Source organism: Paramisgurnus dabryanus, chromosome 2, assembly GCF_030506205.2.
Source record: "Paramisgurnus dabryanus chromosome 2, PD_genome_1.1, whole genome shotgun sequence".
NCBI classification, from domain to species: Eukaryota; Metazoa; Chordata; class Actinopteri; order Cypriniformes; family Cobitidae; genus Paramisgurnus; species Paramisgurnus dabryanus.
The window spans coordinates 49,030,630-49,045,353 of NC_133338.1; the positions used below are offsets into that span (position 1 = coordinate 49,030,630).

General features: G+C 35.8%; 1 protein-coding gene across 4 annotated transcripts in view; it reads right to left on the reverse strand.

Moving 5' to 3' along the window:
- Positions 1–1,197: 1,197 nt before the first annotated feature.
- sbf2 (SET binding factor 2) overlaps positions 1,198–14,724 on the reverse strand; it is a 164,582-nt gene continuing 151,055 nt past the window's right edge. For all 4 annotated transcript variants that reach the window (XM_065261509.2, XM_065261505.2, XM_065261504.2 and 1 more), the window contains 7 exons: positions 12,890–13,017; positions 9,169–9,393; positions 6,816–6,923; positions 6,517–6,707; positions 6,077–6,164; positions 5,869–6,000; positions 1,198–2,246 (listed from right to left, as the gene is read on the reverse strand). In XM_065261509.2, coding sequence (XP_065117581.1) covers positions 2,148–2,246; positions 5,869–6,000; positions 6,077–6,164; positions 6,517–6,707; positions 6,816–6,923; positions 9,169–9,393; positions 12,890–13,017 — 971 coding nt within the window. In that variant the 3' untranslated portion in view covers positions 1,198–2,147. The remainder of the gene's footprint in view (positions 2,247–5,868; positions 6,001–6,076; positions 6,165–6,516; positions 6,708–6,815; positions 6,924–9,168; positions 9,394–12,889; positions 13,018–14,724) is intronic.

Below are 14,724 nucleotides of genomic sequence, written 5' to 3' on the forward strand. Positions count from 1 at the left end.
GATGCTAATGGTCTAATACTATGCTAAAAGTGGTACCGCCAGACCTGGAGATCAGTGGAATGGATTTCAAAATGGTAAAAATAAAATGTTTAACTCTAGGAGAGATGGAATATTAGCATATTTTAAAAAAAAAGTCAAACAAATTTGAACATTTTTTAATAACCAAGCAAATCTGGGGCACCATTGACTTCCACAGTAAGAAAAGATAATGCTATGGAAGTGAATGGTGCCCCATATCTGTTTGGTTATTAAATTTTTTTCAAAATATTTGTGTTCAGCACAACTATGAAAGTAATTTGAGATAACTTGAGGTAAATGATGGCATAATTTTCATTTTTCGTTAAACCCATCCCTTTAACAATCACGGAAACCCGTGACAACCACAAAGTCTCCTAAATATCCTATTTGTCCCATTCCAAGCATTCTGGAGGGATTCCCTCTTCCGCTCATTCCCTCTCTAATCCTCCCGTCCAGAAGGCATCTATATTTGGAGAAAATGATGAGAGCATCCCGGTCCAGATGTTCAGCCAGTCCAACACCTGCTACGAACACAAGTCAGCTGGGATCATCAAGCTGAAAATCATGTCCCAACTGCTCTTAAAACTCTCAATCCCATCAGCTTCCCCCCATCCCGAGCTGACTTGGTTTAGAGATGATGTCATGTCTCAACTCAAAGGCGCACGCTACACGGTTATCATTCTTATTTAACCGCAGGTGAGAACGCTTTACTGTAAACTTCAGATCTCTAAATGTGTCATGTTGTTGTTGACACCTCTGTCTTGCGTTCGGTCTGGATCACGCTGTGTATCAAATTAAACAAGTTGAAAGTATTGTTTACAGATGATGTACTTTTGATATTCGACGTGCAACCATTTTGGTCTACGGAGGTCTGAAAATAAAATAAATTATTGACCCAAAGCATTCTTTTACAGTAACATCTTGATCTTTTGGAGAGCAGTGGTTTCCTCTCGTGAATACAATGTACTGCGCTCCTCATTCACGAAACACAAACACCAGTGGAACGAATTTTAGTTTAGACCTAAATTGTCGAATGATTACATAAGTGGCTCTTTTGTTTCCATGAATCCATTTTCTTTCCTGCGATTATAATTCTCGGGTAAATACGTGTCCGTGTAGTGCACTTGGAAGATATTTTCAAGAGCTACTTGTGTACGAATCAAAAAAACATATTGAAAATAGAGTTCAAAGATTTATTTCAAACAAAAGCAAATCCTTAAAAAATAAGTAAAAATAGTAAACAAACAAAAACATTAGTTGCACCACAAAGTACAGTCACATCTTTTAAAGGTTCAATAATAGACAACTTTAAATTTTGTTTTGCTCATTTAAACTTTACAGAAAACAAGTACTTACTTAAAAAAAAACATACGACCCTATAAAGCCCTCGGAGAGAATGGAGAAATAAAGTGTTCCCTTCATTTAAAGCAACACGGCTTCTAACACATGACGTGCTTTGCTCGGTCCGTCCATTATCACGAGTATAAATACGAGTGTTCTTATTTCAAGTTAGACTAAAAGATTAGAAAAACGTATTCAAAGGTGAGTATATAACAATTGTAACAGATATTTACACGAAACAATCTCCATTCACACATCGGTTACTCTTGCAATGCTTAAAAATTATAATAATTTACATAACAACAACTGAGTTATAACATTCATACTGACGTAAAGTTTTTGTAAATATAGAAAAAATACTTATATGTAATTAAAACGTTATGCGTAGTTGTAGTTTATTCTGTATGGTGTGCATATCATGAAGTGCAAATCATTCGCCTTTTTAACGCTGTGCATCTCTGTAATATATATTTAATATATAAGTTTTTGGTGGTTCTTACTTATACATTAAACATGTCAGCAGCAGCAGCGTTTTATTGTGTTTTTCAGAACGCACCTATTGTCAAGCCCCGAGTTTTAAAGATTAGTGCTATTGCTTTGTCTCAGTTGCATTTGGGATTTGTTCGACCTCCACTCATCTTAACCCTGAGCTCAGGATCTCAGCCGAGATTCCACTTATCGACTATCAGAGGTCTACTGGATTACAACAGGCACTGAAGGCTTTACTATGATTATAAGTCTCTCTTTGGCGAGAGAGATATTGAGAGAGAGAGATGAAGAAAAGGCCTTCATGCATCTGAGATGCAACTCTGGATCTTATCAATCCACTGCTGAGCGTTCGGAGCGTCTGCTGCGCAGAAGTTATACACCCGTTTAGTGGTCTTCAACTGCGGGGACAAACACAGGAAGAGGAGTTGAATGAATCTGTATCTTATATTGTGGTAACTTTAATGCTTTCTATGTGACCTTGGAGCACAAAACCAGTTTTAACTGTTCATTTACACCACCGCCGACTTGAGCACCCAAAGTTACCAGAAGTCATTCATTTACAATGGAAGCTGGCTTCTTTTAGTTACAAGGAGTGTCAAATCCATCGGCGTTGGGTTATGAGCGACCAGAGCATCAATCAGAAAGTTGAAAGAAGCTTTACTTTATGGTAATGAGCTATATGATGCGGTTCAGCGGCAAGCAGCGGCAAAATGGCAGCAACCAATCGGAATATAGCCTAGACGTGCTTCGCTGGCTGATTCCGGAGAAACATACGACGTAAATTTTCGTTCCTACCAAAACATTGGTTCAGTGAAAACGGCCTTCAAAGCGGCCAAAGTGTCAAGAAGCTTCCCCGTACTTTTTGACAAGCGTCCTTGACCTTTTTTGGAAGCTCAAGTCTGCGGTGGTGTGAACGTACAGTAAGGGTAAATTCTTTGAAATTGAGATTTATACGTCATCTAAAAGCTGAACGAATCAGCTTTCCGTTGATATATGGTTTGTTAGGATAGAGTCTGATTGTAAAAAATATATAGAGAAAATCGCATTTAAAGGTGACATAGAATGATTGAACTGGGTATTTATCCTTGTTCTGTGATGTGACATGTAGACAATTTTTTTTTGTTTGGGTCTGTAATGCCTTAGAAGCTTCCTTACAACCTCTCTCAGATAGCTCTATTAGGGTGGGGGATTTTAAACAAGTGGTTTTGCACCTATTTGGCTTCCCCTACTGGCTTAACTTGCAATCTCATTACTGATTGGTTGACTTTGCTGCCATTCAAAAAATGTAGCCAATTATTTTAAAGTGGAGGGGCAGTGAGATGCCTGTGATGTCATAAGCATCAGTTTTTCAGATTGGGCCGTTTTCTGGCTGACTTTTCTAAAAGAGGAATTTCTATGAGACTGAGATGTTTAGCACTTTTTGTATGTTTGTGAATGCGGGTAGACTACCATTATTCAACAAAGACAAGGTAAAAATGGTTTTTCATTCTCTGTCCCCTTTAAAGTTTAAAACTTTCGCCGCCAGCATTTTTTAAAAAGTTGCCAATCATTTTTCTCGATTTTCACAAAAGTTTAATGCCTTCCAGAAAACGTTCTTCTTTAAATATATAGTCATACAATATATAAAAAAAGGCCCTCTGCTTAAAAAAAAAAAAAACACGTTTCATCCAACCTTAGTTCTCTTGTAATCACCTCTCAAATATGGGTAGGTTTCTTAAAAAACACCAAATTCTAAGCAAAAAAACTGAGATAATTTCATTTTTGTGAAGGACTTGGGGATCAGCGTGATCATCAAAACATACACAGAGTTTTTACTCTTTCACGTGAGGCATTACTTCTGGGTTGTATACGTTGCGGAAGAGCCCCCTGGTGGATAATAGCGGTGTTGCGGAAAGCCGGAAATACTCGTCATTGGCAGGGAAGCGTTTTCTCATTATTGATGAGTTTACTTGTCAATGGCGTTGAAAGAGTTAAATGAAGTCCTTTTAGCACATATTAGTAATGAAAATGTTTGTTTTAGTGTTCTTTACTAGCTTACCGCTGTAATGATGCTGTTGACTGAAAGGGGAAAGTTATAAGCTTTTACAAACCGAACTTGATGAGAAATCCTCTAGGAATGGATAGCAACCATAGATTGTACTAAATATGGACGTAGTGTCCGTGACGTCACCCACAGGTTTGTGAAGAGCTTTTTGAAGCGCATCACTTGCGGATAACTGAAAATGGTAAAGAGGCGGGACATGGGTGAAGCTGAGGTGGCTGGTTGATGAAGCCACGCCCACCTAAGGTCGATGGTAGTGACAGCACTGGCGGTTCAACTGTCACTCAAGTGGCGACTCCCTTAATTATGCAGAACTTTAAGGCTTAACATAATATAAACAGATAAGATACAAAAACATTTGCCCGTTACAGTTGTCATGAAAGGCAAAATTAGCTATATAGACCAAAACACTTTTTGATCAAGGCTTTAAACATTTATTTCTGCTATAAAGTTGGACATTTTAACTTGTTCCCCAGGTTTTTTTTTTTAAAGAAAATGATTTTTGCCAATGACAAGTTTTTCCAGCAATCTGCATTTCCACTATTATCCACCAGATGGCGCTCTTACCAAACTTATACAACCCGGAAGCAACCCCTCACGTCAAACAGTTCAAACTCAGTGTATGTTTTGAGGATCGCTCTTAATCAGACTTTTATCAGAAATCTTTCACAAAAACGCAATTATCTCCGATTCTTTTTTAAAGGTCTGTTATTTCATTTGATATATTTTATGTTTATATATTTAAAGAACATTTTCTGGAAGGCATTACATTTTTGTGAAAATCAAGAAAAATGCTGGCGCTGGCTGGCAACTTAAAAAAAAAAAAAAAAAAAAAACGCTGGCGGGGAAAAAGTTAACATGGGGGTCTATGAAAATTGACTCCCTTTTGCAGCCAGTCTCTAGTGGCCAGTCAATGAATTGCAGTCACCTCCGTGTTGGATTCATAAGAGAGATCGGAAGATTATGGGTGGGGTTTCTGGCCAATTTGGATCGCAATCACAAATAAAGTTTTAATATATTTATGGTAGGAAATTTACAAAATATCTTCATGTAACATGATCTTTACATAATATACGAATGATTATGGCATTAAATAAAAAGCGATCATTTTGACCCATGCAGTGTATATTTTTGCCTTTATCTACAAATATACCTGTGCTACTTACGACTGGTTTTGTGGTCCAGGGTCACATACATTATTAATGGATAGCTCCGGTATTGAATGCTGATTGGTCAAACCAGTATTTCACTCATGTTAAACTTCATGATATAGTAACAGCTGATAATTGACCTAGCAACTGTGTGTTTCACAACATTTAACCTTAGTTTACCTGTCAGTATGAGTAATATATCAATATACCATGGAGACATCTCCAAAATATACCAATATATAAAAAAATTATGTAGAATTTACAGTATCAATATTTCTCTGATACTTGTGGATTAAAAGTACAACAGGATGTTAGCCTATACTGTAAACGCTGACCATGTGGATACACGAATGGAGCGCCGTTTCAGAATGAAGTATTACTGTCGATACATCATTTATTTTATAAAATGTGCTCTGATATCACATAAAAAGTCTTTAAAATGTTAAATAGTTTGTGCATATTAACATCATTCTTTCACTATACAGTGGTTCTCAAACTTTTCTGTGTCCCTTCGTGCCTCCCAAAGAAATTTATCACATGAAACCATCTCAACTTTACAACAAAAAAACATATTTTTGTTGTGCTGTTGGTTGATAGCTATACTTTTCTGACGTTTAATTACACAAAATTTATGATTAATTAACTTATTTAATAAACTGCATAAAACTGGCCCCCCCGGCCATCTAATTTGAGAACCACTGCACTAGCAAACATAAACATTTGTAATTGGAGACACATTCAGCCCACCTGCATGGATTACCAGGTTAACACCACCCTTTAACTATGACTATATACATACACTATGTACATTTCGGGGGAAGTACTTACATCGAAGAAAGCCTTTTCACTGATGTGTTTAGGGGCTCCTATGGTTGGCGTTGCAATCAAAACAGACTCCACCTCAGCCAGGTCTATAAAGCCGCGACAGCTGGTGTCCTCATCCGTCTCATAATATCTCAGCTAGAGGAAGTCGTTTTGAAGATGATGATGAGGGGATGAATAAATAAATAAAGCAAACACTAAATAAATGACCCACCTGATGTTTTGTTACATCCAAAACAAACCACCGAGCTTTCCATGCTTTAAGTAACGCCCCTCGCTTGTACAGGATCCCCTCAAATGATCTGAAAAAGATGTATAATCAGTCTAAAAGCTGAAGTAGGGTCAATTTTTTTTACCTGTGTACGTTGTACTGTAGGCGCACTGTCAGGTTTTTGAAACCTTGCATACATTGCATGCGCGTACAGGAGTTTGTAGGCTACGAGAGGTATTGCAATGCGCATGCGTAGGCCATTAGCGCACATGTGTGAGTGAAATGAATTATGGTTTGACTGTGCGCGTATGCATGAAAGACTATACCCAGGGCTTTAGCCTCAGGAGGCACTTCATTCGTTTATTAAATAACCCCGCCCCTAAAGGTTGCCGGTTGGTGGCTTTCCAATATAAAGAAAGGTTGAAAAAGTTTGTCATTGTTACCTATTGTCTTCATTCTTTGGAGTAAACTGATTGTAAAGCGTGGCTGCCCTGCGGTTAACTCCGTTGACTGTAGCTGGACTACTGTCCTCTCCCAGGGTGCCATCCGGAAGATGTAACATGGATCGTCGGTTATAAGCCTGAAGGTTTGGTGTAAGGACCAGACCAGAGGTGGACAGCGACTGCTTACGTAGCTATGAGATTAGACACAGTGACAGATGATCTTACTCAGTCAATAATAAAGATATCAAGGTTATATTATGACAAAAATGTATTGAAAATAGGAAATTGGAGGTGCTCACATTGCCCTCCTGCTTGAGATCTTCCTGTATGCTGTCAATCACTTTCTCCAGAGTGATGTGCCAGGGCTCCGTCGGCAGTCCGAGTTCACCCTCCAACCTCTCAATGTCCTGAAATCACACCAATTCATTTAAACATCATCTCTCTTTCCAATATCCAAAAGTTGATCAGTGTTGAACCTCTTATACAGAGGTATACTGCAAAAAATTATTTAAGAAAAAAAAATCTTTTTATTTTTGTCTTGTTTTCAGTAAAATATCTAAAAATTCTAAATTAAGATGCTTTTTCTTGGTGAGCAAAATGACCCAAGAAAATAAGTCTAGTTTTTAGACCAAAAATATGAAATTTAAGTGATTTTGTGCATAAAACAAGCAAAAAAAATAAACACTAAATTCAAGAAAAATATTTTTTTATGCTTGTTTTATGCACAAAATAACTTAAATTTGATATTTTTGGTCTAAAAACTAGACTTATTTTCTAGGCCTGTGTATCACCAACAATTCCCCGATACAATACGTATCCCGATACAAGGGTCCCGATACGATGCGCATCACGATACAAGACTATTTTGAATTACATTTTTGTTCAGAATTTAGTAACATTATTATTATTATTTTTATTATTATTTGTTTATTGTACATTGAATAAGCAGTGTTGTAACAGTTGTGTTTTTGCCATTCATTTATTAGCTATTAAAAATATTTAAAATCCCAGAGTTAGTACTTAACTTATGTTTTTTAAAAGCAGTTTTACAAAGATGGTGCCTTACTCTTGTCTCTCATTATTCTACATCTATGAATATATCTATAAACATGCAGTCAGACTTAATACTATTTAATAGAAATCAGATTATTAATGTGACAGTTATAGTTTGAAGTAGCTCTGTATCTCTTCTCTAGACGTACACTTTTCACATGCAAATCTTTGTCGTGTTTCTTCTCAAATGCGTTAGCACTGTTTTATAAGAGCATGGCTAATAAAGTCCTTTGCAGTAGTATAGGCTAAGATATCTGCGCTTTCATACTGAACTCATTGACTTTAATGCGCGCACGCGAGAGAGAGAGCGCGAGTACGCGGCTCACTATGCAGACACGTGCGTCAGCGAGACAGACACGCAAAGTGAAAGTATACTCCGTACTTCGCGGGACACATGCGTCCTTTCCATATGGATCACGGATAAACAGCAATTCGTCACGTTACTTTCAAAAGTACATCCGAATCGATACGGAAGGTGCTGTATCGATGCGCGCATCGTCAGGCGTCCATGACGATGTATCGTCGTATCGGTATTTTGAACACAGCACTATTATTTTCTTGAGTCGATTTGATCATCAAGAAAAAGCATCTTATTTAAGAATTTTTTGATATTTTTACAGTGTAGAAAGGCTATGATTCCGGTTCATGTAACTCAATAGGTAAAGCATTATGTTAGCAGCACAACGGTCATGGGTTTGATTCCCAGGGGAAAACACACAATGATAATAATGTACAGACTGTAATGCATTGTGGGTCGCTTAGGATAAAAGCATTGGCTGTAAATGTAATGAAGCACATCCCAAACTAATGGCCAGATAAAATTTTACTCGAAAATGCATTTACTTGGCCAGATATTGAAAGGAAGCATAGACAAACAATCTAGTTTGAAAAATGTTTAATGGACTTTATTTAGATTTGTATCAACTTGTGACTTAATTTAAGCTGTATAATAAACATAGTTTACACTAAATATTTGTTTGGCTATAAAGTTACTAATTTATTTGATACATTTGATATAAAGGGATAGTTCACCCAAAAAAGAAAAATCTGTTATCATTAAATCTGTTACTCATGTTGTTCCAAACCTGTAAAAAAATTTCAAATACTTATATCACTCACAACAGGGGTCTGGCCAGGAAATTGTCATTTAAAAAGTGGAGTTGCAGCCCTCAACTGATGTTTATGTTGTCATTTTGTGTATTGGCCACCAGTTGTGTGATTGCAGTACCAGTTTTAGCCACAAGTTTTGTGATTGCAATACCAGTTTTGGCCACAATCCTACATACTGTTCCTTTAATATAATGGAGTTACAAAAAATGTACACCCCCACAAAATTAGCTATTTAGACCAAAATCACTTTTTGAACCAGGCTGTAAACATATTATTTTCTACTGTAAAGTAAGTTGGGCATTTTAACATGGGGGTCTATGGGAATTGACTCTCTTTTGGAGCCAGCAGTCGATGAATTGCAGTTTAAGTCATTTCCGTATTTGCTTCATCAGAGAGATCGGAAGATTGCCCCTCGGTTTAAACTGATAGCCTTGCCTTAGGTTTTAGACGCTGCCTACAGTAAGAAAAGACAAAGATATAAAGACTTACAGCCAGGAGTTTGGTGATAGCATCGGGCTGAGCGCGGCTCACGCTGCTATAACACGGCCAGACGATTCTTCTCTTGGTTGTGGCGATGGTATCCGACTCTTCTGTTGTCTGTGTGCGTGTGGCGAGCATACACCAGTCATAAGAAGGACCCGTGGACAGCGTCTCCCCTGTGTAAAACTCCCATGTCGATAAATTGGGGATCGAGATCAACGGTTTTAACACCGGCTGTGAAAACACAGAAACCATCAATTGTTACGTATTTAAGTTTTGACTTGTAGCTCAACAGGTAAAGGTTTCTATTCCTTCTATTCCCATCGACCAGAGGTACTTAATGGGTACAGCAAGGACCCACAGTGCATGTATGAAATCAAAATTGAATTTACAAACTTTGTAATAATGGTTATGTTACAAAGATATTAAAATGAGATATTTTTGTATACACAGATACATACAATTAAAGGGATACATCAGCCAAATATCAAAATCACCCAATGATTTACTCACCCTCAAGGCATCCGAGATACATATGTACATTATCTTTCAGACAAACACATTTGGAGTTATTTTAGTAAATGTCCCCGCTCTTCCAAGCTTTATAATGGAAGAAAACAGGGATCAGGTAACAACTTCTGATTTTAATCCCCGAAAAAGTCCATTCATCCTTCAGAGAGGTAATCCACTTGGCTCCAAGGGGTTAATAAAGGTCTTTTTGTAGGTAATCAATGCAGTTTTGTAATAAAAATATTCTTATTTCAAACTTAATGAACTGTACACTGCAAAAAATGATTTCAAGAAAAAAAATAGTATTTTTGTCTTGTTTTCAGTAAAAATATCTCAATATTCTTAAATTAAGATGTTTTTCCTTGATGAGCAAAACAACCCAAAAAAATAAGTCTAGTTTTTAGACCAAAAATATCAAATTTAAGTGATTTTGTGCATAAAACAAGCAAAACAATATGCCAATGGTGTAAGCAAAAAAGTCTTGACATTTTTCCTAATAACTAAATTCAAGAAAAATGTGCTTGTTTTAACCACAAAATCACTTAAATTTGATATTTTTGGATCTTAAAACTAGAGTTGTTTTCTTGGGTCATTTTGCTCACCAAGAAAAAGCATCTTAATTTAAGATTTTTTTTATATTTTTACTGAAAACAAGACAAAAAGACTAAGAATTTTTTGGAGTGTAATATGCAAAAGGTACATTCCCCAAAGTAAATGATGATGCGAGTTATCGTCTCCAATGTAAATCTCTTTTCTTGGACTACAACAAACACACGGATTGTAGGCAACAGTTTACTTCTTGGGATTGTTGATGTAGACAAGACCGACATTATCATAATTCCTCCCAATTTCGATTTACAGCCTGTAAGTTAACCCCTGTTAGCATTGCATTGTGATCGAATCTTTCAAACATGGTAAGGAGCGTCACATTTCCAGCTAATGTCAGAGGTATTCAGGCCAATCACACGTACAGATCAGCTGGCCAATCTGGGACACTGAACTTTTCAAATCCGTGCGTTTTAGTAAGAGAGTGAAATCTGGAGCTACAAAAATGTACGATATGTGGAAAAATAATGTTTTTCTTAAAAATAAACCACACAAACACATTGTATTATACCAAATACACAAAATAACATTGTTTTAGCCATAAAATAGGTTCTCTTAACTCTTTCACCGCCATTGACGAGATATCTCGTCAATTAAGAGAAAACGCTTCCCCGCCAATGACGAGATTTTCCGTCTTTCCGCAATACCACTATTATCCACCAGGTGGCGCCCTTCCGCAACTTTTTAAACCCAGAAGTATTGCCCTATGGCAAGCGGCTGCATGTCCGTGTCTGTTTTAAAGATCGCTCTGAATGGGATCTCTATGAAAAGTCCGTCACAAAAATGGCATTATCTCTGCTTTTTGCTCAAAATGTGGTGTTTTTGCAGAAACCTACCCATATTCAAAAGCTGATTACAAAAGAACCACTGAAGGTAGGATGAAACGGTTTTTTTTTTGTTTGAAAGCAGAGGGTCTGTTCTTTCATTTGGTATATTGTATGTTTATATATTTAAAGAAGAACATTTCCTGGAAGGCATTAAACTTTGGTGAAAATCATGAAAAACGCTGGCGCTGGCTGGCAACTTTTTTTAAAAACGCTGGTGGTGAAAGAGTTAATGGAAGCTAGTTATTATAGTTTATGAAGTTTAAAATATGGATATTTTTCTTACAAAATCACACCAATTTCCCTCAGAAGATCTTTATTAACCCCTGGAGCCGTGTGGATTACCTTTGTGAAGGATAACTGTACTTTTTTCTCCCATTATAAGGTTGGAAAAGCAAGGATATTTACTAAAATAAATCCAAATGTGCTCGTCTGAAAGAGTATGGACATACGTTTCTTGCTTGGGGGTGGGTAAATCATGGGGTAATTTTGATATTTGGCTGGAGTATCGCTTTAACACACTACATAACATTTTACATTTATTAAATAGATTTTAATGGGGGAACCTTTATTTTAATCCAAGTTTTTTTTTTTTCTGTTTTTGGCCAATTAATGCATTTTTGTTTGATGCCTAATTGAATTTTTCCCAAAATATTTTCCATTCAAGCAATTATCTAGAGGACCCACACAAAAAAACACCACGAACCCCCATGTCATAGATTGATAAAACACATACCCAAAATACACCACTTTGTATAAAAACATAAATGACGTCTATTTCCAATGTTAATGAAATCTCATTCCAGACTTAACAATGTGAGAGATTACAACGTTCGACCCTCTGTCTAATGTGCAGGGCTGTAAACAGGAACAGGTCATTAAAGCTCTCTGCTTTTTTTAAACTACATCAGATGTTTCTCGGTTGCAATATGGCTCACATTAGACTGTTCACCCTTATTGGAGCATGGCTGTGAATCTCCTTGTTAAAATACAAGACTTTCCTCCTTTAACTCACAGTTTATACTGCAAAAAATGACTTTATTATTTAGTATTTTTGTCTTGTTTTAAATTAAGATGCTTTTTCTTGAAGAGCAAAATGACCTAAGAAAATAAGTCTAGAATAATTCAAAAAAATATACAATTCAAGTAAATTTAAACTTAAAACAAGCAAAAAATATCTCCCAATGGAGTGAGAAAAAAAATCTAAAAAAAAGTTAGTTTTTTTCTTAAACACTTAATTTAAGCAAAAATTTCTCACCCCATTGGCAGATAATTTTGCTTGTTTTAAGCGCAAATTTACTTAAATTGTATAGTTTTTGTCTTAAAAGTAGAGTTATTTCTTAGGTCATTTTGCTCATTAAGAAAATACATCTTGATTTAGGAATTTTTTGATATTTCTACTGAAAACAAGACAAAAATGCTAAGAAAGTCATTTTTTTGCAGTTTAAACGCCACGTGTCCGGAGAGCTGCAAACATCAACTTGACTTCACTTGCACAAGGATCATCATGCCTCAACATAGAAGTGCACATACAAGGAGACACTTTTATTACGACCGCGGGCGTGAACCAAACCCCGCTGATCCTCACTTTGTTATTACAGACCTTGACAACCTGACGCTGACGCAATGAGACTGATTTATAAGGTTGTGCAACTGTGGGTATGCCTCGCTGGGGAATTACATCAACATATTTGAGGCTGGCAGTCAACGTCACCTCCCAAAAAGTGCATTGGGGTAAAGGTGATTACGGTTGTTTGTTACCTCACCACACGCCGAGACAAACTCTTTACCTCCGTCTCTGAAGGGCTATACAGGTAGTTGAAGAAGAGAGGGCTTCTGCGATGCATTCGGTTGATAAACTCCCAGATACAGATTCCTTTCCTGGACTGTTTTTCACTTTTATCCTCGAACAATGTGCCTTTAGTGAGGAGACACAAAGACGCAATTGTTAATGGGAAGGTGCCAATGGTAACATGATCAGGTGTGAACCGATATGACTAGCAGAACAGAAGCACTTTCTAGGGTTATCAAGGTTGTCATGGGTTAAAATAGGTAACACAGCATGTTGTCGCTCAAATGGTAGAGCATGGCACAAGCAACAGCGAATCTGTAGGTTCAAATCCCAGGAAACACATTAGGTCGGCATAATATATAGAAATTATTGAAATATCACAGATGGTTTGCAATAACTAAATGGTTTTACAACTTTTAAGTCTGCCTGTGGGTGTATGAGTGCATACGTGTGCTTTGACGTGTGGAAGAAACATGTGTTGGTTACATAACTTTCAGTTTTTCTTTTTGTTAAAGGGGTCATGTGATGTGATTTTTTTTTTTTGAAAATCATTTTTTGCAGTGTAGGTCATTTTGCTCATCAAGAAATTATTTTCAAGAAAAACTTAGCATTTTATCTTGTTTTCAGTAGAAATATCTAAAAATTCTTAAATTAAGATGCTTTTTCTTGATGAACAAATGACCTAAGAAAATAAGTCTAGTTTTTAGACAAAACATATCAAATTTAAGTGAATTTGTGCTTAAAACAAGCAATAAAATCTGCCAATGGAATAATAATTTTTTTTCTAAATTTTTCTTTTATTAAGTAAATTCAAGAAAAAAAATTCTCATTCCATTGGCAGATTTTTTTGCTTGTTTTAAGCACTAATTTACTTAGTTTATATTTTTTTTGTCTAAAAACTACTTATTTTCCTACACTGCAAAAAATGATTTTCAAGAAAATTATTTCTTAGTACTTTTGTCTTGTTTTCAGTGAAAATATCAAAAAAATCTTAAATTAAGATGCTTTTCTTGATAAGCAAAACGACCCAAGAAAATAAGTTTAGTTTTAACACCAACATTTTTTGAATTTAAGTGATTTTGTGCATAAAACAAGAAAAAAAAATCAAGTATATTTTTCTTGAATTTACCCTATTGGCAGATTGTTTTGCTTTTTTATGCACAAAATCACTTAAATTTGATATTTTTGGTCTAAAAACTAGACTTATTTTCTCGGGTCGTTTTGCTGATCAAGAAAAAGCATCTTAATTTAAGAATTCTTAGATATTTTTACTGAAAACAAGACAAAATACTAAGATCTTTTTTCTTAAAAATTAATTTCTGCAGTGTAGGTCATTTTGCTTATCAAGAAATGATTTTCAAGAAAACAATTCTTAGTATTTTTGTCTTGTTTTTAGAAATATCTAAAAATTCTTAAATTAAGATGATTTTTCTTGATGAGCAAATGACCCAAGAAAATAAGTCTCGTTTTTAGACAAAACATATCAAATTTAAGTGAATTTGTGCATAAAACAAGCAAAAAAAATCAGCTAATGGGGTAAGCAAAAAATCTTTAACATTTTTCTTATACACTAAATTCAAGAAAAATTCAAGAAACATTTGCTTACCCCATTGGCAGATATTTTTTGCTTGTTTTATGCACAAAATCACTTAAATTTGATATTTTTGGTCTAAAAACTAGACTTATTTTCTCGGGTCGTTTTGCTCATCAAGAAAAAGCATCTTAATTTAAGAATATTTAGATATTTTTACTGAAAACAAGACAAAAATACTTTTTTTGCAACACTTGGAAAAGTATCTGCCGAATGTAAAACATTCATAAATTGGTGGCCAT